Source organism: Triplophysa rosa, linkage group LG17 (assembly GCF_024868665.1).
Source record: "Triplophysa rosa linkage group LG17, Trosa_1v2, whole genome shotgun sequence".
In the NCBI taxonomy this organism is placed as follows: Eukaryota; Metazoa; Chordata; class Actinopteri; order Cypriniformes; family Nemacheilidae; genus Triplophysa; species Triplophysa rosa.
This window is the reverse complement of record NC_079906.1, coordinates 12,597,886-12,621,650: the sequence shown is the minus strand read 5'-3', so window position 1 is coordinate 12,621,650 and position 23,765 is coordinate 12,597,886. Positions and strand designations below refer to the sequence as shown.

Here is a 23,765-nt window from a genome sequence, read left to right as displayed (position 1 = left end):
GGAAAGAGAGAGAGAGAGAGACATGAAGTTGATCTCATACATGGAGTTATGGCATTCTGCATGCAGCCAAACCTCAATGTTCAATATCACAGTAATGGTTTATTTATGTCATTTTGTGTTGGTTTTATAATAGTTTTCTTGTTTGCTAATGCTTATTAAAAAGTCAATTAAAGAAAACAAACGTTCTGACTGTCAGGATGTTATAGGTTTAAAAGTATAGATTTTACTTTGTCTCTCAGTTTGAAAAAATCATAAATGAAGCACCTTATTAACCAACTAGTAAATTCAAATTGAAACCAAAAGTTTACGACATGTCTTTCTACATTGTTTTCCCACTTTCTGCTCTCCTTTGTTGTACAGCTGTGCTGTAATTCACTATTGTTTGTTGTTCTGTAGTTCTGTTTTATTTACCATGAAGTCAGGAGCTAAACTGATGTGCACAAATATTCTTCACAGAGCTTTAGCCATTCCAGTTTAAGGTGAACCAAAGTGGGTTTAAAATGAAAAAATTCAGAATAAAAAGATTAACAATATATATATATATAGTATATTAATATAGTAGTATATATATAATATATTATATTAATATTATTATAATAAAATATAATGGTTGACCTGGAACAAACAAAATCAGTCTTCAGGGTCAGTTTTTCGAAATTGAGATTTTTACATAATCTGAAAGCTGAATAAATAAACTTTCTATAGATATATGAGTTGTTAGAATAGGATATAATATCTGGCTGAGATACAACCGTTTAAAACTCAGGAATCTGAGAGTGCAAATAAATCAAAATATTGAGAAAATTGCCTTTGAAGTTGTTAATCAGGGGCACTGTGGCAGACCATCCACTCACAAGAATAAAGTTTTTATATATTTAAGGCAGGAAATTTACAAAATATCTTCATGGAACATGATCTTTACTTAATATCCTAATGATTTTTGGCATAAAAGAAAAATCGATAATTTTGACCCACACAATGTATTTTTGTCTTTTACTAAAAATGTTCCCGTGCTACTTAAGACTGGTTTTTTGATCCAGGGTCACATATATATATTCATCTATCAAATCATATTTGTTTATTTGTGGTGGAACGTGCATTACATATAAGACAAAGCTAGTTTCAAATCAGACTTGAATTATGATCAATTTTATGTCAGTTTACTAAGACCTAAATTTAAACCGAGGGCCATAACAGGTAAGACAGATGAGCTCTGCATTAATGAAATGAATGTTTTTACTCATCCAGAGTCATGCAAGAGGCAAATATGTGATGTTTTGAAACAAGAATACTGCGATGTTTATACACAGCAGCGCTCGTGCAAGCTCTACAACCTTATCTGTAAACATGAGCTTGTGTATTCTGACACAGACGTTGAAGAACTCATTATTACTCTTATTTTAGGGAATGCTTCATCGTGCGAGTTAAAATAATTATTCAATTATTATAATATTAATAATTGAAATTGTCGGTCCGCCAAGATATACTTTTACTATAATAAAACCTTAGTTCATTTTCCTGAGAGATATTTTGCCGACACATTTAAGTCAGCTAATATCCTAATTTGCTTGTTCGTGAAATACTAAAGTAGGCTAAACAAATAGGGACGCTTAAGTCCATTTTGTTTTTTCAAGGGGGAAATTATTTTGATGAGCATAGATCTGTCCCTTAAAATGTTCCTATCCCTCTTTTTACACGTTATAAAAAATTTGCTTTGTGAGCGTGATCTCAATTGAAGATGCGACGTGTCGTTTGACCCTCGTTGTTCAGCTGGTGAAAGGTGCGCGTGTCTAGACTGACCAGGGCCCAGCGCGTATCACGCGTAAGTCCTCTCCGGGACTCCGGTCTCATTGAACTCTACCCAATAAGAGCGGAGGGACGGCGGGCTGTCAACATTCCTATGGCCCCTCTCTTCCCCCCCGTCGCCCACCCCTTCGGTCTGCAGTTCGCACAGTTCATCGCTCCGGTTTATCTCACGCAGTCTGCTATCAGCGCTCGCATACAGCGAGAGGCGACTCCAATGGAAAAACGGAGAAGCGCGCGTTTCGCAGCTCTGGGGATGATATCTGTCCTGAACGCAGAACGTTTGGAGAAAACGTGGAAAAGTTGGCGCTGTCTCTGATTCAATTGCACCTCAAGAAGTGAGGTGCAATTGTTCTCAAGAAGAGGTGAAAAAAAGAAAAGAAGGGTGAGAGCTCTTCCAACGCGCTCTGAACCTGCCGTCTGGCTTGGATTATTTCTACTGTGGTTGCCAGCTCCCGGGGAATACTTTTATATGGCACACGCTAATATCCGGGCAGATACATGATATCCGTCCGCGCATCGGAGCTCTACGTTTGCCCAACTATCAGTTCTTCGCACTCATTTCATACAATACAGAATTGTGTTTTCTTATCATTGCTGGGGGACGCGTCCAACTATGTTTGGCATAAGTGAAGCTCTTGGGTCGCCCCGGATCCTCTCCAGATCTGCCGCTGTTCCCGGAGGCTCAGGATTAAGACATATAATCAGAAACGGTACATGTTCACCCTGCGGTACTCGCGCGTCCTCGCGGTTGTGTTGTGCGTTCATATTCCTCCTGCTCATCCTCACGCCGCGGGTGGATTCGTCCTGGTGGTGAGTACAGTCCAGCATCTCCGCGCGCCACCGCTGGCGCATGCTTGCGCGCAGACACGGGGCATTTTAATGCTTAGGTTAACTGAGTTGTTTTGGGGTTTTACAGTTACTGGACATTTCTAAATATTTGTCACAACATAGGTGTTGTTTTATTTTTGTCTTTTATTTGGTTTTGTCGTAATGGTACAATAAAAGTGAGGTGTAGCTAAAATAAAACATATACCTGCGCCAAATACCTCAACCTTTTTTAAAAACAAACGAGAGGCTAATTTATTAAGAAACGGCGTTTTTTAAACTTAGAGCAATGTTCACATACGTCTAATTTTATGATCATTTGAAGTGTGTATGTGGTGGGCAGACACGCACACACACACACACACACAGTAGGTGTGGAGATGGCATCGAACACACACGTTGCGCTCGGTGCAGGCGCGCAGTCTCTCCGCTCTAACCACCAAGAAATTGGCCTTTAAAACGCAATTATTTTACAAACTCACAAAACACGCCCTCTTACCTAAAGACATAATTTGAAACGCACATAAAGAATGGGGTTTCCCCAGTGCCTACACGTATATTTGGTAACAGGCAGAGCACATCATTATATTAGAGTTATGGCTTAGGTTTTCATGGTGTGCTTGAGGTGTTGAGCCAACCAATAATAAATACATTAAAGAACCGCAATATGTGACCCACACACACGCTTTGCTGTTGACTACAGTACTATGAGGTTGAGCAGTCATGAAAAACCACATGCTTGTTGTTCACTTATATATGGGAATGCGGGATGCCTGGGTTTTTGTTCATCTATACTGTAGGTGCACTATGTGTGTGTGCAAGAAAATAATAGTTTTTGTGTGCCTTAGATGCAAGTTATTTTTGTACATCTAGATAAAAAATATAGATAGATGGACAGATAGATAGAAAGCAAGTCCTTTTATTCAAATCAGGGCGTACTAAGTCAAGCTGACATTTCCAATGTGAGCCACTCACTAAAGAGTCTCTATTCTTTCTCTCTCTCTCTGATCTGCTCATCCATCACTTTAAGCAGACAGAGCAGGAATCCTCTTAAGCTACTGGGCGGCCTGTTAGTGTCTCATAATAGTGAACTTATTTCACACACACAGAGCTGAAGTCAGACGTAAGCCAGCCATAGACGTCCACACAGTGAGGTAAAGTGTGTGGGTGCCCTTTGATGTGAACTTCAATTATCCTTGACCGGTGGGTTTTTGTACACAGGCCGGTCCTACTGCATTACAGTCTGTGCGGCGAAAGTGGGAGGCATGAGGCACACACAAGCTTTGATAATTATCCACAATTAAACAGAACATGACCCACATCATCTCCTCACTGATCCAAATCAACAGAAGAGCCCTGGAGCTTTAGGACCCTAAGTTTGTTCTTCAATCATAAAGGTCCGTGAATTGTTTTCTTCACAGACTGTTTAGTTGCTTTTCTAATCTATAGAACTGGTGATTAGACCAATGCTGGGGAAAAGGAAAGATGGGCAGATATAGAGAGGTGGGGGGAGAAGAGGTAGGGATTGGGGGCTATTGACCCTCCACTTGGGTAATAGAGGCGACAAATTACTACAGTCATACCTTCTTTACCCAGTCAAGCCTAACTACATACACACAAACACACGCACACACACACACGAACACATGTGCAAGCACAGACACTCAGTGTAAATGAGAGCAGATTTTACTGTGTTTTTACAGCATGTGGTTGTGGTCCTGTGGATAATGATTTACTGCTGCTGGTAAAGCCAACCTGAAAACCACTAGCGTCTAACTATTGAATACAATGTGTGGGTTGATAAAGCCCTGCAATCACAATCAAATGGGAAACCATAGTTGAGGGAACATACACGGCATGGCAGTGATTCAGGTCAATCACAACAAAGAGGGTTGTTCAGAATAGAAGCTTCCACTTTTCATTAGAAATGCAAATGTTTGCAAATATAAAATAAACAAATAGAATTCAATCCTCCCTTGTCCTGAAGTGACAGAGTGTGTGTTTGTGCGAGCCGGCTTGCTGGGATACGGACCGTGCGTGTAAACGTATGTGTGTTTGAGAGAGGGGGATTTTATGCCAGTCTCTGTTAACATGGGTGTTTGAGAAACAGTAAACAAATGTTGGACAGTGATGGAACGGAGCAGCCAAAACAGGAGTGGAAACTACACGGAGAGTAAAAGAGAGGGACGACACGCCATAATAATCCAAAAATGCAGTTCATTACAGTTTTTCTCGATTGCTTAAACATTTCTTGAAATTATGCCTCGTATTCTCTAAACAGTGAACACAAATCCATAACATCTCACCCAATTCCCCAAACATCCTATTTTCAGGTCAAAATGAAGCCCTCGTCTCAAAACCATTCAAACTGGCTGAAAAACCAAACTTTTCCTGCAGACATGACACACAAGCCCTCAAAATCACCCACACTGCAACATAGTCTTAGACACTGGTGAGATCAATTCAAAACACTTACTAAAACTTTTAGTGGGATTCAAGAATAATTTGACAGCTTAGTGTTTATTAGTATATACACAACATAAAAGAGTGCACATAGAGCAAAGTGCAAGAATGAGCTTTAAGAAAAAATAAAACATTACACTACTGTAAAGTAGATGAAGATGATCTTACAAGACAAGAGAAGTTCAAAAACCAAAGAACAATATAAACTGGTCATGCAACACAATACGGTACACAACTGCACAAATAACATTTACATTCAGGAATTTAGCAGATGCTTTTATCCAAAGCGACTTACAGAGACGATAAAGGAAACAATACAGTGAAGCTGTCACGGAATGGCTTAACCCAAGCGCAGGCAGCAGTGAAGGGGTTAACAGATAATATTTATTTGTTACACCAAACAAAAAACAAAAACACCCACAATGGGGAAAACGAAACTGATAAAAAACTGAAACAAAACACTTCCCACGGGGGGCAAAAACAAACTAACCAAAACAAGGCACAACACAACGTCTTACAAAAAACAACACAGCAGGGTGACTAAGACTAAAACACAACTCACGAATAAAGAACAAGGCACAGAACAGGAACCAGGGTGACACAGGACCATGAGCGCGAACACAACGCATACACAACGTAATACACAAGCACAGGACAAAGAAACAAGAGGGTATATATAGGGAAACACAAACGAGGGATAACGACACAGAGCAGGTGTGGGTAATCAAACACTCAGGGAAAGATAACAAGGAAACTAGAGGAATGGGGCCAATGACAAGACACTGGAGAGAACGTATATTATTGTCAAAAGGACAACAATAAGTTTCTCTCCACACATAACCAAAGACTTTGTCATGGCTCTGCTACAGGACCAAATTAAAACATGACTAAGGAAGCAGAGCCGTGACAGAAGCGATTTGTCAATAGGAGGCAATGTAAAAAATATGGCATCCTCTGCACCTTTGGCCCAATTTTGTAAAAGTATTCCGTATTTTCTGCTAAAATACAGAACAGGTAAAAAGGGTGTACACGTGCTACAGTTTACTGGATACAGAAGAGTGAACTTTCTCTCATATAAAGTGTGTACTGTAATTATACTGTATGTTTACAGTAAGTAGTATAAAGCGCAGTAGATGATTCTAGGATGCACAATTACCTGTGCTCCTATTGATATTATCCTGAGATTCTGATTGGTGTGTCATCAGTTTTGCAACTGAATGTTTACTGATGGACAAATGTGTGCTATTTGAGTTTACATATTGACACTTCAGTTCATTATATTGTGTGTTTGTGTTTTCTGAATGAGAATATGGTTAAACCTTTGCAAATTGAGGCTGTTTGTGTGTGGGGTTTGTACAAGTTGGTGTATTGTTCCGAGAATGTGTTTATAGTTGTCAGAAAATGGTGAGTTGTTTCATGAATTGTGTGTTAGCAATCGAGAAAAACTGTAAAATTCACTTCTTTGATGTGCTTGGTTTAGAATACGCAACAAACAACAAACAATATAGTGAGATGTTCATCACATAAAGATCAAAATAACTCTTCACACTTGAGCGAAGATCAAATGTTACATTTGACCTGAAAAAACACCTCAGGCTCACGAGTTTTTCTCAAATCATGTTTCCTGCTCACTTTGCAAGCGTCTTTAAATAGTGCAGATTCATAACAAGCATTGATTCTTCCATTGAATGTCTGTTTATATACGTATGATGTCTGTTTTCCAAACTTCACCCTCTAAATCCAGTAATGACGGTGTTTCTGGGAATGATCAAACTCAGTCATCAAAGCTTCTGGCATCAGACAATCCATAATCACAGAATGTTTACTTCAGACTCACTGATTCAGCGCTTTTAGAAAAATGTGCTTTGAGAGGAGAAACTGGAAAAGTCATCTGAAGTGTAATTGTTTGGGGGAATTCTGATGTTAAGCCTCCGTGTTTGCGTGTTCCAGGTATATTGGCGCCCTTGGGGCCCGTGTAATCTGTGACAATATACCTGGGCTGGTGAATAAACAGAGACAGTTGTGTCAGAAGTATCCAGACATTATGCAGTCCATTGGGGGCGGAGCTAAGGAGTGGATCCGAGAGTGCCAGCATCAGTTCCGTCATCATCGCTGGAACTGCAGCGCGTTGGACAGAGATCATACTGTTTTTGGGAGAGTCATGCAGCGCAGTGAGTACTAGACGTGTATGTGTGTGTTTCAGAGAAAGAGTGGGAGGAATATTGGGTCATTTGTACAAATTATGTCTGTGAGACTATTATGCAGTTTTGGATTTTGTAAGCATGACTGGTTGTTTTAAAACAATAAGATGATGGTGCAGAAAAACTTAAATGAAACAAACAACAGAAATTTACAAATAATCCAAAATAAATAACAACTATGTATAAACAAAAATGAACATTGAAAAAGTCAAAAGAAGTTTTGAAACTTTCAAAATTATAAATAATAATTACTGATGATGAACAGTGTTTACATTTATCCTTTGGTCATTAGCAGATGCTTTAATCCATTTTTTATGTACATTATATTTCACTCTATATGGGTAGTTGACAAATAAACCGCACGTGTCCTATGGTGTGACAGCAAAAAATTTGAAAAAAACTAACAATGAAGATAAAGCTCTCTTATGCTTATAAATATAAATAATCTAAATAATAAATTATTATATTAAATAATATAATATTATAATATATTATATAATATATTATATTATTAACACACACACTGTGTGTGTGTATACACTGCATATACATACAGTATATATTTCATTATATATTATTAACAGTTTGTTTTATACTTTTTATATACTTATTATTTTGCTGTCACGCTATAGGACACATGGTATGGTTTATTTGTCAACTACACACATGTACATTATATATCTGTGCATTACGTTTGCCAAATACAGACACACACACACTCATATTGAAGACTGAAGGTCAGCAAACTGTACTGTCACCACAGTTCTCTATTTCTCAATCGCTGGTTTTGGACATTAATATCTCACATTTCAGATATTAATGAAACCACAGATCTCAACAGAATCACAGGCCAGGTGTGATAAACAGACAAAACTCCACAAGCTCACTTGATCCTACCTGAGGGACTGTTCGCACAATGCTGAACTCTTACGTTTACTCAAAAAATGTTCACTGTAAATGGGGTATCTGTTTGGCTCTTATACACGTTTCCAAGATCCCTGTGTGAAAATATCACCCTCCAGCATTCTCTTTGCTTCTTTACCACATAAACAGGCATAGAGGATGTAAATGTTTGGAGAGATGATTCTGGCAGCCAGACAACCTCTCGCAGCGCTGTGCATATTCAGTTTATGAAATGAATCAGAGTTGGAACGCTTGCCAACAGGAGATTCTCCTATAAACAGCAACTCTGCTATTACAAAAATCATCTTTTCTTCAGAGATTATTTAGCCGTATAAATGATGGTGTGATAGAATCCCTATGAAAAATGAGAGTTTTGTTGTTTAGTCTATGTCAGTTTTGAGATCACTTTTTATGTTAGTGACGATAAAAAGTTGACATAGCTATATTAAATTAAATAGTGACGGATCAAAATGTTGATGACTTTTTGTCCGATCAAATGCTTTCTAGAATAGAAATGTGTCTATCTTCTTTTAAGAACCTTTGAAGGTTCTTTGGGGAACCAAAAACGGTTCTATGGCATCGCCGTGCACCTTTTGTAACACCTTTTTAAAAAAAAGTGTTAATCCAACATGCTTCATTCAATCACAGAACTGTGAAATAGCGGACACCCCTCCTAACCGTACCGGGGAATGGATGATTTACATTTTCATATTTTTCTTATGTTGAGTCAAGCCAAATAAATCAGTGTGAATGATGCGAGTCCAAACACACAGGCGATGTTCGGAGAGGACGGGAGAGTCAGAAATAGCAGCCAACCTCGGCTGACTCCGTCGGTTCGCTATCAGACTGCTAACCTTCAAACAGTTTATCCTAGCGCAGAATGGCCCGCCCTGGAGGGATTAGGCCTGTACTAATATTTAAACCAAACACTCACACTGGGGTTAGACACACCCCTAGTGTGGCGGGTCATTGGCGGGCAAAGCATAAGTGATGTTTGGGATTATGTGGTTCTCTCTTGAGGAGAGCGGAGGGTGTGATTAAGTGTCTTCGAGTGTGTGAATAAGGATCTAAGTGTGTTTGTTGTGGCTTCATGGTTTTAATGTCTGGTGTGCGCAGGCAGTCGAGAGGCTGCGTTTGTGTACGCCATCTCCTCGGCAGGAGTGGTTTTCGCCATTACCCGTGCATGCAGTCAGGGGGAGCTGAAGACGTGCAACTGTGACCCGCACAAGCGTGGCCGGGACAGAGACGAGCGAGGAGAATTCGACTGGGGTGGATGCAGTGATAACATTAACTATGGCATAAAGTTCGCTAAAGCCTTCATAGATGCCAAAGAGCGGACAGTGAAGGACGCACGTGCACTCATGAATCTTCACAACAACCGCTGTGGGAGAATGGTGAGATTAAGTCTTATAATAAGTGAAAAACTGCGTATTGAAAGTAAACCTCATTGTGATTAATGCATGCTGCCATTTACACAAAGCAACATGTTCAAGTTGTACATGCAAAATGTTTGTGCAGTCCTATGGAATAGAACCAGTGAGTTTGGCGTCGCAAGCGCCAGGCTTTACCAGTTGAGCTAGGAAAGCTATATGTCATATTTATATGCAGACATAACTAACACTTTGTTAGATAATGAAGTAAAACTAATCAAACTTTGTTAATAATCAATACTTGGAGCTCTTACTGTTTCTCGGTCACCCTCTTTCACAGGCAGTAAAGCGCTTTATGAAGTTGGAGTGTAAATGTCATGGAGTCAGTGGGTCGTGTACTCTAAGAACCTGCTGGTTGGCAATGTCAGATTTTCGCAAAACAGGAGATTTCCTCCGCAAGAAATACAACGGTGCCATCGAAGTCATCGTAAATCAAGACAAGACAGGATTCACAGTTGCAAATAAAGACTTTAGGAAAGCCACCAAAAATGACCTGGTGTACTTTGAGAACTCCCCCGATTACTGCCTCGTGGACAAAGCTGCAGGTAAGAAAAATAGACTTTGATGTTTTTTTGTAATATTTTGATGTAATAAAATGGTTAAATATATGCAGAGCATGAGTCAGAATCAATCAGAATCCCAATCAAATTGCTTTAAAAATTAAGACCAATCACAACACATACATATAAATAGTAAATTCAGACAAACTGAAAGGGTCTTTGAAATGGTCTCTTAATTTTTTCCGCGTCTGTAATCACTATTGGTTATATGTAATATTACAATTTTCATATTTTAATAAATATTACATTTTTATATATTAAAAGTCTGTTTTATGTTAGTAAAATAGCCAGAAGTATATATTACTCTGGGTAAATGAATCGCAGTATATCAAGTTTTGGTCCACACCAGCTGTTATGACGATACGCAACAAGATAAAACGGATTTTATATTAGAATACTTTTTGAATATGTTGTGTGTTGTGTCACGTCTGGTATGAACACGTTGTCAAACTTAGGGATTTATAAAAACAAGTAGAATGTATAAGGAATGTAAATAAAGTCCTGCATACAGCTGACTCATTTTGAAATAATGAAATCAACACAACTATTCTAGTGACTCAAACATTTCTAATAAGTTCTCAAAGACTCTTCTGCTGACTCACTCTGTATCAATGAAGTGAGCATCATACACTGCTCTGTGGACTTCTCAGAGTAAAGAGTGGAGATCATACCAGTAACCAGACATCAGGGAGCAGGCAATGCTCAGCCTGTCTTATGAATGAAAGACAAGAAACCAATTTGTTTATTAAAACTATTAGGCATGTCACCTGTTACAGGTCCTTTAGGAATCCCCACTCACTCTCATATCCAGTCTGATTGCAGTAAGCATTGTCCATTTTTACATGAGAGCAAAAGAAAGACAGATATCTGAAAATTGACTCTCACACCTGCCTAACTCTAAACCCAACCATACAGCCTTGAGGGGGAAAAGGGCAATATAGACTTTGACAGGGTCAGGAGAGGTGAGACTGGATTTTTTTGCTTGGTTAATCCTCTCAGACACCGCTGGGAAACCCACACCTCTGCACGAGTCATCTAGAATACATGTACAGATGCTCACCAAATACAAAAACACCATTTAGTACACCAGTACAATAGCCAGTACATCAAAAACATAACAACAACTAGACAAAATAATTCACTCTGTTCAAGTCATGGTTTGCAACTTTTTTAAGAAGCTACAGCAGTTCATCACTAGTCAAGATTCAAAGTAAGTTAAAATGACTTGCACAGCCAATTGAATTATATCAGAAAATTTAAGGCAGTAACAAATGTTTTAAATAGATGCATGGGGCTTACAAAATGTGCACTAAGATATCCACCAGTCAATAGTGTCACACAACCACAGCAGGGTTCCTGTAGCTCGGCAGCGCTCAACACTAAGGTCATGGGTTCAGTCCCAGGGAGTGTACCGACTGATAAAATGTGTGACTTACAGGTCGTTTTGGGTAACGCCAAATGTAAACAAGCAGAAAGTATTTGATCACTATGATGCACATTGTTCTATTACAGTCTTGTTTCATGCACAATATTTTCAGACAAATTACCCATAGCAGGAAATTGTCACGCATGCTTTGAACGCAACGTTACTGCTGGTATTCCAGATGAGTACTGCGGTACTCTGATACAGCTCATGCATCACTCTGATGGTTTGAGTGTTTGTTTGTTTGGTTTGTGTTTGGTTCAGACAGACAGCTTACAGCTCAGTGATTTTAGAGGGTCAATGCGCTTACCCCCCAACCACCACCATCACCACCCTGCTGGAATTTGCACCCCAAGGATACAACAGGCTCATTTTTCAAATCCTGTTCTTTCAAAGCTGCCAGCACAACCATCACTCTCTGGTTCTCATGGCCGTAGGGCGAGTAGAGATTACTACACCGGGAGCCTCACTGTCCACTGCCTTTAACCTAGTGAAACAACAACAGGCGTTAAAACACAATAAGATGATATTTTATAATCTTCCCCAAACTTTGCATTAAGTGATGCATCTGTAGCTCTTCATCATTGCTGTGATTTTATGACTGTGTTTTCCAAGTGTCTTAAAATGCAACAGCGCCTGTCATGTGCCATCTGTGTTACCTGAAGTTTTTTTTCATGTCATTGTTCTACAACATCAAACAAACCACTCAGCTCCAAGGTGAATGACAAACAATGATTTCATGCTAAAAATATATTTGGATCTTTCTTAGCAGGAGAATAAAATCTTAAAAGAAATTCCTGTACGCTGTGGTTCGATAAAGTAGGCCTACCTTGAACATTGAAAGTTGACTACATGGTTTTTAGGGAACCAAAAATGTTTTTTTACAGGTTTTACAGTTTATATATTTCTAAAAAGAATTTTATTATCGTTCCAGGTTCATTGGGTACCGCCGGTCGGGTCTGTAACAAGACATCCCGGGGGACGGACAGCTGCGAGGTCATGTGTTGTGGGCGGGGCTACGACACCACGCGCGTAAAACGCATCACAAAGTGCGAGTGCAAGTTTAAGTGGTGTTGCGCCGTAGAGTGTAAAGACTGCGAGGAGGCCGTCGACATCCACACCTGCAAAGCCCCTAAACGTGCCGAATGGCTGGACCAGACCTGAGACCCACCCCTTCCTCAGGATTTTGTCCACGGCATTCTGGGATATGAAGCCCATACCTTGCAATCTTTCTCCCCCAGTCCCTCTTATTCGTTGCATGGCTTTATTTGAACTGTTTTTGTGAAAGCACTACAAATGAAATCCACATTTCCCATGAGCGCCTTGCACACTATGCCCGATATGGCAGATTTGTCTTTCTCTCTTCCTCTTTGTTTGTTTTGAATTGATCAAAGGATGGTAAAGGTTCAAGAACAACCTGTGTGTGTGTTTTTGTGTATTGATATGAGAATTTGTTCTACGAGTGTTGTTTCATGACAAAAGGTGTGCTGCTTTTAAAACGACTCTGAGCCTATCAGATATTATCAATAGCTATTATCACACTCAACTGTGTACTAAACATGCATCACATGCCCATACGGTATTTTAATTTGACTCATATCGGTGATGAATATTACAGAATGTATGAGGATATTCACAGGAGCTCATGAGGACAGAATGGATGGCTACTGGATGTGTGGACTGCTCATGTTCTATGGACCCTATCAGAAAGCTTCTTATGAAGCTTCAGAGGTTTTTGAAAAGGCTAGACATAATATTAATAATATAAATGAGTCTTCACTAAGGACATTAGCTAATAGTTGAGCGAAAGATGACGTGTTGTTATTAAACTCATTACCTGTGTAAACATAAAGGTATTAACAGCTGTGACTGGTAGAGGTGTAATCTCTCTTTAGCTCTCCTGTGCTGTGGTACTTTTTAACTGTGTTATTATTTTTTCAGCAGAAGTTCATATAAAGTCATTAAGTAATAAATTAAGCATTGAAGTCATTTTTGAACTTATAACATTTTTTTAGCATTAAAGTCCTGAGTATTACAGAAACATTATTTTAGAATCATATCTTATCTGTTTACAGTTTCAGTAATGCACAACATAAGATATAAAAGCTCCAATCCATAACGTTTGCCTCTCTTTTCACCTCACATAAAATTGCAGGTTACTAATATTTACATGGATTAAAGTCAAGTGATGTTATTTTTTCCCAGTGAAATCGTACACTGTAAAAAAATTCCCATAAAAAAATGACATTTTGTGCCAGAAATAAACTCTAAAAAAAACGTTTTTTCATGTAAAATTACCCAGTTTTCCAAGTTTTTCTTTTAAATTTGCTGCCTTTTTCCGTAATTTTAAGTTTTTACCGTATTTTCAAAACCTGTAACAAAAAATCCAGTAACTATGGAAGTTTTCCGGCATATATTCCGTCATATTTTACCTTTTTTCTTGTAAATTTGCAGTCTTTTTCTGTAATCTTATGTTTTTTGACCATATTTTAAAAATACATTAAAAATCTGCAAAAAAACAGATAATGATTACCATTGCAAATCAGGTTAAGGTATCCAGACACTTTTGAACACTGTTCTTTTATGTACTCGCTCAGTAAGTAATTGAAAAAGTTTGTAGCTTAAGGCTCTCTACTACTGTCCCTACATCTAACCACACCATGGTGGCTAGAAGCAAGGTTTGCATTTGGATACCTTAGTCTTGACCTTAGATATAAGCTATGCTTAATAAAAGTCCTTCCTTTCAAAAGGACCTGACCAATGGCTGACCTGATCTGTCTAATAATGCCCTGATTAGTTTAATTACAGGGCAAGGGGAGATGATGGCTTTGAAGGTCACAGTGGGGCTTGTGTCTGCCTGTGATTTCAGAGGCGTTCCACGCTGCTCCTTCATATATAGTAGAACTCCTGTTTTCAGGAGATCTGCATTTGACTAAACAAGGAGAGACGAAATGTTGGCAAACGACATATTGCTCTGACTTGATGACAGTTTTAGTAGAACACTTGGTACATACAAAAACCTCAAAAAGTATTTGGACTTGCACATTAAAAAGTATGTGAAATTGTCATTGCATTATATAACCAACATAATGTAGAAATTTAGATCTAATGCTATAGAAATTATGCTTTTCAAGCAAAACATTTAAAAACAAGATATCATTGATATCGAATGAAAAAAACATATACAGTGTATTAAATTAAATAATTAAATAAATAAAATGTTCTATACATTTATTTTTAAAGCGTGATTTAACTTTCTAAATAGCCTTGTGGGCCACTAGTTACAACTAGATTTATGAATGATCCTGAGGTATTGCTCTTCTGAAATGTTCTGTTATAATAATAACCCATAGAATGTGATGTGGTATATCACAGTGTCTACCATGGTAAATCTCTCCCTGGGGTGTCCACACGTCTCAACCACTTCTATTAAAGGAAATATGTTCTGTATAATCCAAGAATGTATTTTGCCATAAAGACAGAAACAAAAAACACTCTTTGTTAAAAAGCGTGTCTTACTTTAATTATACACCCAGCTACTTCCAGTAATAATGTTTTGTCAGTCTGGTAAAGCAATCCATTGAGTTACATAATAATGTTTTCAAGTTTTTCAATAAAGTGAAAGTACTGCTATCTGTCAAACAACCGGTGCTTTCTGGAGAAGTTCAGTGTACAGTTTGATCTCAGTACAGGGACGCAGATGTGCACAATATTACTCAGATTGCTCTGAATGTGCAATGGGTCATTATTACTAATCGTGAAAATACGATCATTTAGGCCCTAAACACTCTTAAATATAACCCTAGAGAATCAGGCCACTGATGGAGAGATATAGAAAGAGAGAGAAAGAGTGAGATCAGTTTTGCCCGCAGCTACATGTCACCAGCAAATAAATAGGCAGCATGGTATCTGACTAATGCTACCGATCTGGCCCCACTGCAGTGGCGTGTTTGAGACCGCCCTAATTCCACTGGTGGGTGAGAGGGTGCCCGACCATGATTGTACACAATGATTTATGAAAGCAGATTCAGGAAAGCTGAACTACAGATAACTCTTCAAACTTTTTTTGGGTTTGCGCTGGGAGCGTTGGATGGTTCTGAGAAGGGATGTTCATTGAGAAAGAATACAGGGTCAAATAAGTTATCTAATCCAGCTCTCTACTATTCACTTTGTCCATTTGATTAATGTTCTGTCACATCAAGAGAACAGTATCTAACAAAACAATTCACGGCCATTGAACTTAAAGGTGCTGAACGGTCCTTAATTTTTGTTTATGTTTTCTGTTGAATGTATGATGTTAAAAAAAGAAGATAAAATCTGAACGTTATCCATTTAATTTAATAAAAAAACACAACACAATGTATTACAAAATTCCAAATAGCTGTAAAGAAACAATGCTTCATTTAATAATCCATTTACAAAATAAATATAGTTTGTATATATAGAAATATATGTTCAACAAATAAAATCAATACATTTCTTCATAGCACACTGTGCACTAATTTACAGATTTTTTTACAGTGCAGATAGGATACCCTGAACATGTTCAATTATGCTTGCCTTGTTAAAATGTGTAGGAAGCTGTTAGTAATTCATTCCTATAAGAAAATAATTTACGACAGCAGGATTACTGACATTTTATTATTTCAAAATGTCCATCCCTTTATGTTAAACAGCTGTAATTTCAGTACTATTAAAAGTCATATTTATTTTGTTATCTGTAAAATTATTTTATTAAGGTAAAAATCACAGTCTTATATGGAGGTTGTAGCCTATTCAGTATCTAAGTGGGAAATGACAAGTCATTCTGATTCCCTCTACACATACAGTACTGAAGAAAGGGACAAAAACAAAGTTAAAGGATTTTATGCTGAGGAAAAACTTTATGTAGAGATGAAGGGAATGAGAAAGGGGGAATGAGGAGAGGTGAGGTGAGGAAAGAGAAGTAGTGTTGGGTTTCCGAATGGCCTGGCAGCTATTTTTTATCAGCAAGCCAGATCTTAATCTGAGCAGAAAAGAACAGCCTTCTCAGACACACACACACAAACACACATACATGCATTTATCTTCATTACGTCTTCTGTCACCTTGTGCTGCTCCAGTGCATGTTAGGGTCTGAAAGAGAGCAAAAATCCAGTCAGGAGGGTGTTAAAGATGCAAACTCGTTCACACACACACACGCACGCACACACACACACACACACATGTTCACAGACCAAATGATATCAGTGACAATCTCACCATTGCCTGCATGTCGCCCAATTCATAATTTCTATTCTATATGCATCAGGGACGTTTTATCAGAGGAGGTGAGGAAGTATGTGGAGGTAGCTTTATAGTTTTACCTGTGTTTATAAGATTGCAGAGGAGTGACGGAGGGAATGATCGTGAAGCAGAACAGAGCCCATTACATGAGACCATATAAAAAAGAAAAGCAGCCTGAGTCAACACCCAAGAATGTCTCCATCCTAATATCTACCCTTTTACTTCCCTCTCTATCTACCCCCACCTACCAAGTGTTGTATTCGCATCTCTTCACTGCACTCACTGTATGATAGGAATTGGGTTGAAGATCAAGATCAGATAAAGTATTATCTAACATAATATTAACGTCCGTTAAAGTCGTTTTCTCTCATAACAAAAAAATGTGGATATCTAAAAATGTATATTACAATATATGTGTGTGAAATTTTGATAATACGTATATATGTGTGAGTGCTGACTCTGCTAGTTGGCTCGAGGGTCTCAGGGTCAAATGCACGAGATTCCAGCTATCTGAAAGGTATGAGTGGACAAGAGCGAGACAGAGAGCAGACAGATTTGAAGGGGATAATTCAGGTGCCTTTGAAGTTGCTTAGTCAATGCGAGTTTAAACGTTCCGATGCTCTCTGGGCACACTTCACAAAATTTGGTTCCTGGGATTACGGGGTCAGGGTCAAAACATACAGACACACACTCAAATACCAGCTATCCTGCTCAGTTTGTTGACACTTGGTTGTTTACACGCCGTTGTCGCAAACATTTACACAAACACCTCACTCAGATACCGAATCAGATAGGGCTTAACCTACGACAACCGCAAACATGCGCACGCACAAACACGCGCTCGCACGCATTGTAACAGCTGAGTTCCTCCCTTTTGCTCCTCGGTTTGTTTGACATTTCTCTCATCCTCGTCTCAGAGCTAACATCATCTCTACCCCCCCACCCCAATGTTAGTTGTCCACTGGCAAGGACACCCCAACCAAAATAAACAGGCACGTCAGGGACACCTTAACGTAGCTCCCTCAGGCCCCCTCTCACAGCACTTCACTTTGGCTCTTGAATCACATTTCTCAAAAGTGTTTAAACTGTAGGGATTTACTCAGCCATAAACAGACTCCTAATGTGTTTACATAGTCATATATTCTATCCATCTACAGCTGTTAGAGAGAGATACATGCTGTGGGGGACAGATAGACATTGGAGCAGTTGACTGATGAAGGTAAGAGAGAAAATTAAAATACCTGTACACATATCTGACACGGATCTGGCGTGGAACACTGAACCTACGTGGAATTTTGTCAGATGGGGAATTGTATGTTTGTACATTTCAGAAAGCATTTCAATCATGTCATAGACCAGCATGAATTTCTATGTCGGTCCAAGGTGGTTTATGCTGGTAAGTGCTGGTCTGATGTACCAGCATCCCATGATGACGACCAGAATCCAAAACACAACATATACTGTTACTGTTTCTCCATCGATTGTTTTAACAGTCTCTATCTCTCTTCCTTATAGAAAACGCAAGAAAACTCTTATAGTTAAATATGGTTTGATCTCCTATTTGAGTTTAACATGTACAGAAAGCTGTAGATAAACCATATAATGTAAGCAGCAATGAATTAAGTATTTTACAATCTTGATTTTTCTTCTAGACAGCAATAAGATTCAAATGTTTCCCGCCTTTCAGATGGGTCTCTTGAGAAAAACACAATCTCATGTTTCATTAGAGATAATAAAATGACAAATGTTTCAGTATAAACCCATTGATATAAAGACTTTGTTCATTCAATTCTTTCAAGACCCCAATATCTATTCTAGACTGTGATCTCCACATTCATTTAGTGTTGTGCTCTTACTGTGTGTCACAAAGTGACTCATTTGTTTCTAAGTATTTTTGAAGAAACATCTGAGATAAAGTTGAGCAATAAGCTCTGAGCAATAAAAGTTTCCTCCAGGCCTGCTCTATTTTTACTTGTTCTTTGTCTTGTTGCTATTTACTCTTTGGTCCTTGTCTTTGATTCATTCATGTGTGGGTAGCTGACAAATAAAACGAGCCATGTGTCCTGGTGTGACAGCAAACATTTTGAAAACAAACTGTACCGTAAGTAATATATTATGTTAGATTATTAATATTTATATTCGTCATATAAGAGAGATTTTTCCTTATTGTTCATCTTCAAAAAACTGTTCACACCATATGACGCATGTGGTTTATTTGTGAACCACCTATGTTTCCTGTTCTGAGAGAAGGAAGACCAGCAGGTATTGTAGGGTGCATTCATTAGTTTTCTATTCTTAAATACAAATGTAAATAGGTCAACAAAACTAATGTTCTTGATATTTAAATAATTGTGCTTTAGTTCCATTTTACTTCTTATGAGTCTTTTTGGTTGCACTTTAAGATTTGTGCAGCATTTAACACAAATTCTGTATCTCACATTTACATTTATTCATTTGGCAGACGCTTTTATTCAAAGCGACTTACAAGTAGGAGAGCATATAAACATTTTGTCAACACGCTAAACAGTACCGTTACTTTACAAGGCCATGCTACTAGGAGGATTAAAGCTGGAGTAAGCAAAGGAGAGAATGAACAACAAGATGTTTTTTTGACAGACAGACAGAGTTATTGGTTATTGCAGTTCGCGCATGGAGGCTGATAGTTCATTCCACGCTGGTCTCTCATCCTCAACCTGCAATCCTGTTTAGAGGGTTAATTCACTCAAAAATGACAATCCTGTTATTGTTTACTCGCCCTCTTGTCATTTCAAACCCGTATGACTTTCAGTCTACCGCAACACATACGATTCTTTTAAGAAAGTTGGTAACTGAACAGCACTAATGTATGGGCACAAAACCAATGCAAGTGAATGTGTGCCAGTTAACAACTTTGTTCAAAATATCTTGTTTTGTGTTCTGCAGAAGAAAGAAAGTCATGCATGTTTGAAATGATAAGAGGGTGAGTACATGATGACAGTGTTTTCATTTTTAGGTGAACTATCATTTTAAGCTCATTAGAGATGCCATTACCACTTGTGGAAACCCATTTAGAGGCAACTGTGTGTGTGATGTGATGCTTTTATTAAAACACTTTCTTCACAACTGGCAGCAGAATATAGATAACACTGATAGATCATTTGACTTTACGAGTTTTCCCTGGTGTTTACTAAAAATACCATAACCACCTTACCACACACACAAACCCAGACACACCCGAGCATGTCGACAGTGCACCCCACCTCCCCTCCCTCCAAATACACCAGCAGCGAACACAAACGCTGCAGGGTGTTGCGATTCTTTACCGTCAAACAAACCTGACCTTCTGCCCCCCTCTTCTTTCTCTGTGATGCTGTCTGGGTTCAGAGCAATGATAGCCCCTGTGCTAAGGATTTTTCACTGTCCTTCGATGTATATGTGAGTGTGTGTATGTGTCTTACCATGTGCAGTTGTTACCAGAATTCCTCTGTGGAGAAAAATATTAATGTGGAAAAGGATGGGTTTTAACACAACAATAAGAAACCAACCAACATCGTGACTAATAGCATTTATAGCATCACATTTAAAGCCACAAAGTAATGTCGTTCCACAAGCAGATTTAATATGTATTTGACCCTTTAAGGGATAGTTCATCCAAAAATTTAAATTCTGTCATCATTTATTCACCCTCATCTGGTTTAAAACCTGTATGTGACTCTTTCTTCTCTGCAACACAAAACAAGATATTTTGAGAAATGTCTATCCAATTGAAGTCAAAAGTTCCCCAATGTTGTTTGGTTACCAACATTCTTCAAAATATCTTCTTTTGAGTTCTGCAGAAGTCATACAGGTTTAAAATGACACGACAGTAAGTAAATGATGAAATAATTTTAATTTTGGGGTGAACTGTCCCTTTAAGACTGGAACGTGTCATTTGGTTAACTAAAAGTCTGCACCCTAACCCATGGGTTACACTCCCACAGTGTTTATGGTAGGGATATAAATGGTTCCACAAATCACATGGCTTATTGCAGATGGTTGAGCTATTACTTTTCTAGTTATTAACTGTTTTTTATTACATTAATCGCAGACGTAATGTGTTCAACCTCTAGTTATAAACAATGCCTGTCTCAATTTAAAACAATGCTTCTTATTATAAAACTCAATAAATATAATGTTAAAAAACTAAGAATGAGATAGTTGATGAATATATCTTTTGCTTATCTTTTGGATTTGCTATACATTCTCTGACACACCTGCACCACACTTGATGATTTTCCACCGTTTCCATTCCTGCCGTAGAAATCCACAACAGATAAGAAAGTAAAATCACAGATAAAGATAAAAAAGTTCCATAAACAAAGATAAAATATCATAGAGACTGGGGTGATAAGATCATTTGACTTTGTCTAGTATTCAATCACCTAGCAACACCCTAGCAACCACCCACAATACCTATAGTGATTCTATATCAGCAGCTTTATAACATTTTTAATAATAACTTTAATATGATTAGAATGATTAATGTCTATGTCTTTTATTATTATTTCTCCTAATGTTTGCTGTGTGCTTTGGCAATACTGTATAAAAAAAAGTTTACCAAGTTAAAGCACCAAAACATTTAAGTGACAGAACAAGAAAGAAATCCTGACTGACACTGTCTCAGACACCCTGTGAAGTAACTGAAGCTTCTCAGTTACAGCACAAGTACTTTAAACAGTGTGTGGTTTGGAAGAGGCCTGTGTGTGTGTTTGATTGGATCACAGAAGGGATAATACCTCCACATATCCCTCCACATCAAAGCAAGAGGCCTTAACAACTGTCACATCACATCAGTGCCCTCCCAAGTATGTGTGTGTGTGAGGCAGAGTCTATCTGGGCAAAGCAGGATCAAAGGGAGGTAAGGTTACCAAACGCCCAAGTCGTGGGAACACACCTCACTTCCCCGCTGCACACAACACACACACTTCAGGATACGATTTTTACTGCAGATTCTCATCTCCCTAGTTAAAAACTGAGAGGTAAACATTGCAGAGATGTTACCAGTCAATTCAAAGTGGTCACATCAGGGGGAGAAAGACAGAGACCAACACAACAAAGAGTTTGAAAAAAATGATATTGGTTATGATGAAAGAGATAGATGTTAGAGACAAATTAGTGATGGATGAATTTCGTTCTCACATCTAACACACCTCCCATCACCCCCACTACCCCTGTTTTGCGGTGTTGTGACGATAAGGATTTATACAGTTCACACAGGCATTTGTTCCAGTTACTGATTTGTGGTGTCCATCTGTAATCTCTATGGGAATAACATGAACACACAGCATAAAAACATATATTTTATTTTTCTGATGAGAGTCTTTGTGCTTAAATGAGTAGTTCATCCAAAGAATGAATATAAATACATTAAAAATAAAGTCAGTTATCAATTTGCAAATTACTTAGTGTTTTCTGTGGAACACAAAAGAAGAAATTCAGAAAGATCTCTTTTGTGGTTTTGTCTCCATACATTGGAAGTCAATGGGCATGATTGTTGTTTGGTTACCAACGTTCATTAAAACATCTTCTTTTGTGTTTAAAAGAAATAAAGCACTACAGGTTTGGAATGACATAACACAGTGAGCAAATGATTAAATCACTTTTAATGTTGTTTTTTAAATGTAGAAAAATGGATTTTAAATAGCCATAAATTAGCAATATTGTTTTATAGTTAAAATATGAGGGTCTAGTAAGCCATATGAGTTCTAAAAAAATCTAACCAAAAGTATAACATGTTCACATTTTACTTGCCCTACACCATTTGTGGCATCAGATGTGTGGCTTTTGGGGAATGAGTGTGTTGTTAGTTTTTTTTAGAATAAGGCAAACACCAACACCACTCACATTTACTTTCTTAAAAAATAATATTATTTTACCCATTACACAATTTTTAAGGTTCCTTTGGACAGAAGATATAGCCTACATGAAAGCATTTTAAATGTACGCCTCCAACCAAGGGAGTTTTTCACTCCTCAATCTCTCTTAAGATTCTTAGCAACTTACTGTAACATGCTGATGGGCTTCACACACAGAATCTCCAAGATACATCTTCTAGCCTACCTCTTTCTGGATCCAAAGTTACACGTGACCAATGTGATGTCATGGAGGATGAGAACTGTGGTGCTTTTCTCTGGGACAAATTGGTTCCTTGTTAAAATGAAGACTATTTGATTGCAATGTTCCCAAGCTCTGCTTTACCAAATTTTTGTTGCATTTATATGAACATTGAAAGTTTGTCCTTGACTTACACCCTCAAACATCTTAGAATGTCTGTTTGATTTCAGCAGTTACATTAGTCTGTTGTTACTGTGCCCGATTTGCCCGTGCTCTTGGGTTAGAAAATTGTGATATCCTACATCAGATGCCTTCCTGAGAAAACAGGCCCCAGATGTGCGGATTCTCGGCCTACATCCACCTGTGGTTTTTGAAGTAAACTACCTGCTTCAGAGTTAAGGGCAGTGAGAAGGCGACTTCTGCTGTTCAACAGTGGAATTGTCTTTCTCAAGCAACAACGGTTTAATGCTAAATGAACGCTGCCCTCTGTAGGACATCGGGAGAGCTAGAATGAGCATGGGCGTCATAACGGTACCACCTGAGATATTATAGCAATTTATAGGTCCCATTCCAAACAATAGATTTCAACCAGTGCACCAATTGAGCATACCCGGAAATAATGAATGGAACTGCGCTGTTTTCATATCAATCAATACTTGTAGGCTAATGTTTTAATTCTACCAAATCATAAGTAGCATTAATGTTTTAATGTCACTAAATACTTTTAATATTAATCAAGACGTAACTTCCGGGTTTGTGGTGGAAAATATCATGGAAAATATCCCGAATCCTAGGAATGCAGTCATTTCAGAATCAC

At 38.2% G+C, this 23,765-nt stretch overlaps 1 protein-coding gene across 1 annotated transcript; it reads left to right on the top strand.

The window, feature by feature from the left end:
• Positions 1 to 1,781: 1,781 nt before the first annotated feature.
• On the top strand, positions 1,782 to 13,841 carry wnt2bb (wingless-type MMTV integration site family, member 2Bb). The gene is made up of 5 exons (XM_057357525.1): positions 1,782 to 2,616; positions 7,045 to 7,265; positions 9,315 to 9,592; positions 9,909 to 10,173; positions 12,546 to 13,841. The coding sequence occupies exons 1-5, from the start codon at positions 2,420 to 2,422 to the stop codon at positions 12,773 to 12,775; spliced, it is 1,191 nt and encodes a 396-aa protein (XP_057213508.1). The 5' UTR covers positions 1,782 to 2,419; the 3' UTR covers positions 12,776 to 13,841.
• Positions 13,842 to 23,765: the final 9,924 nt, after the last annotated feature.

What these genes read in the sequence shown, in the direction of transcription:
- wnt2bb (XM_057357525.1), top strand. Translation starts at nt 2,420, where the DNA reads ATGTTTGGCATAAGTGAAGCTCTTGGGTCGCCCCGGATCCTCTCCAGA. An exon ending in ACAACCGCTGTGGGAGAATG is followed by an intron (nt 9,593 to 9,908) that starts GTGAGATTAAGT and finishes CCTCTTTCACAG; the next exon opens with GCAGTAAAGCGCTTTATGAA. An exon ending in CCTCGTGGACAAAGCTGCAG is followed by an intron (nt 10,174 to 12,545) that starts GTAAGAAAAATA and finishes TTATCGTTCCAG; the next exon opens with GTTCATTGGGTACCGCCGGT.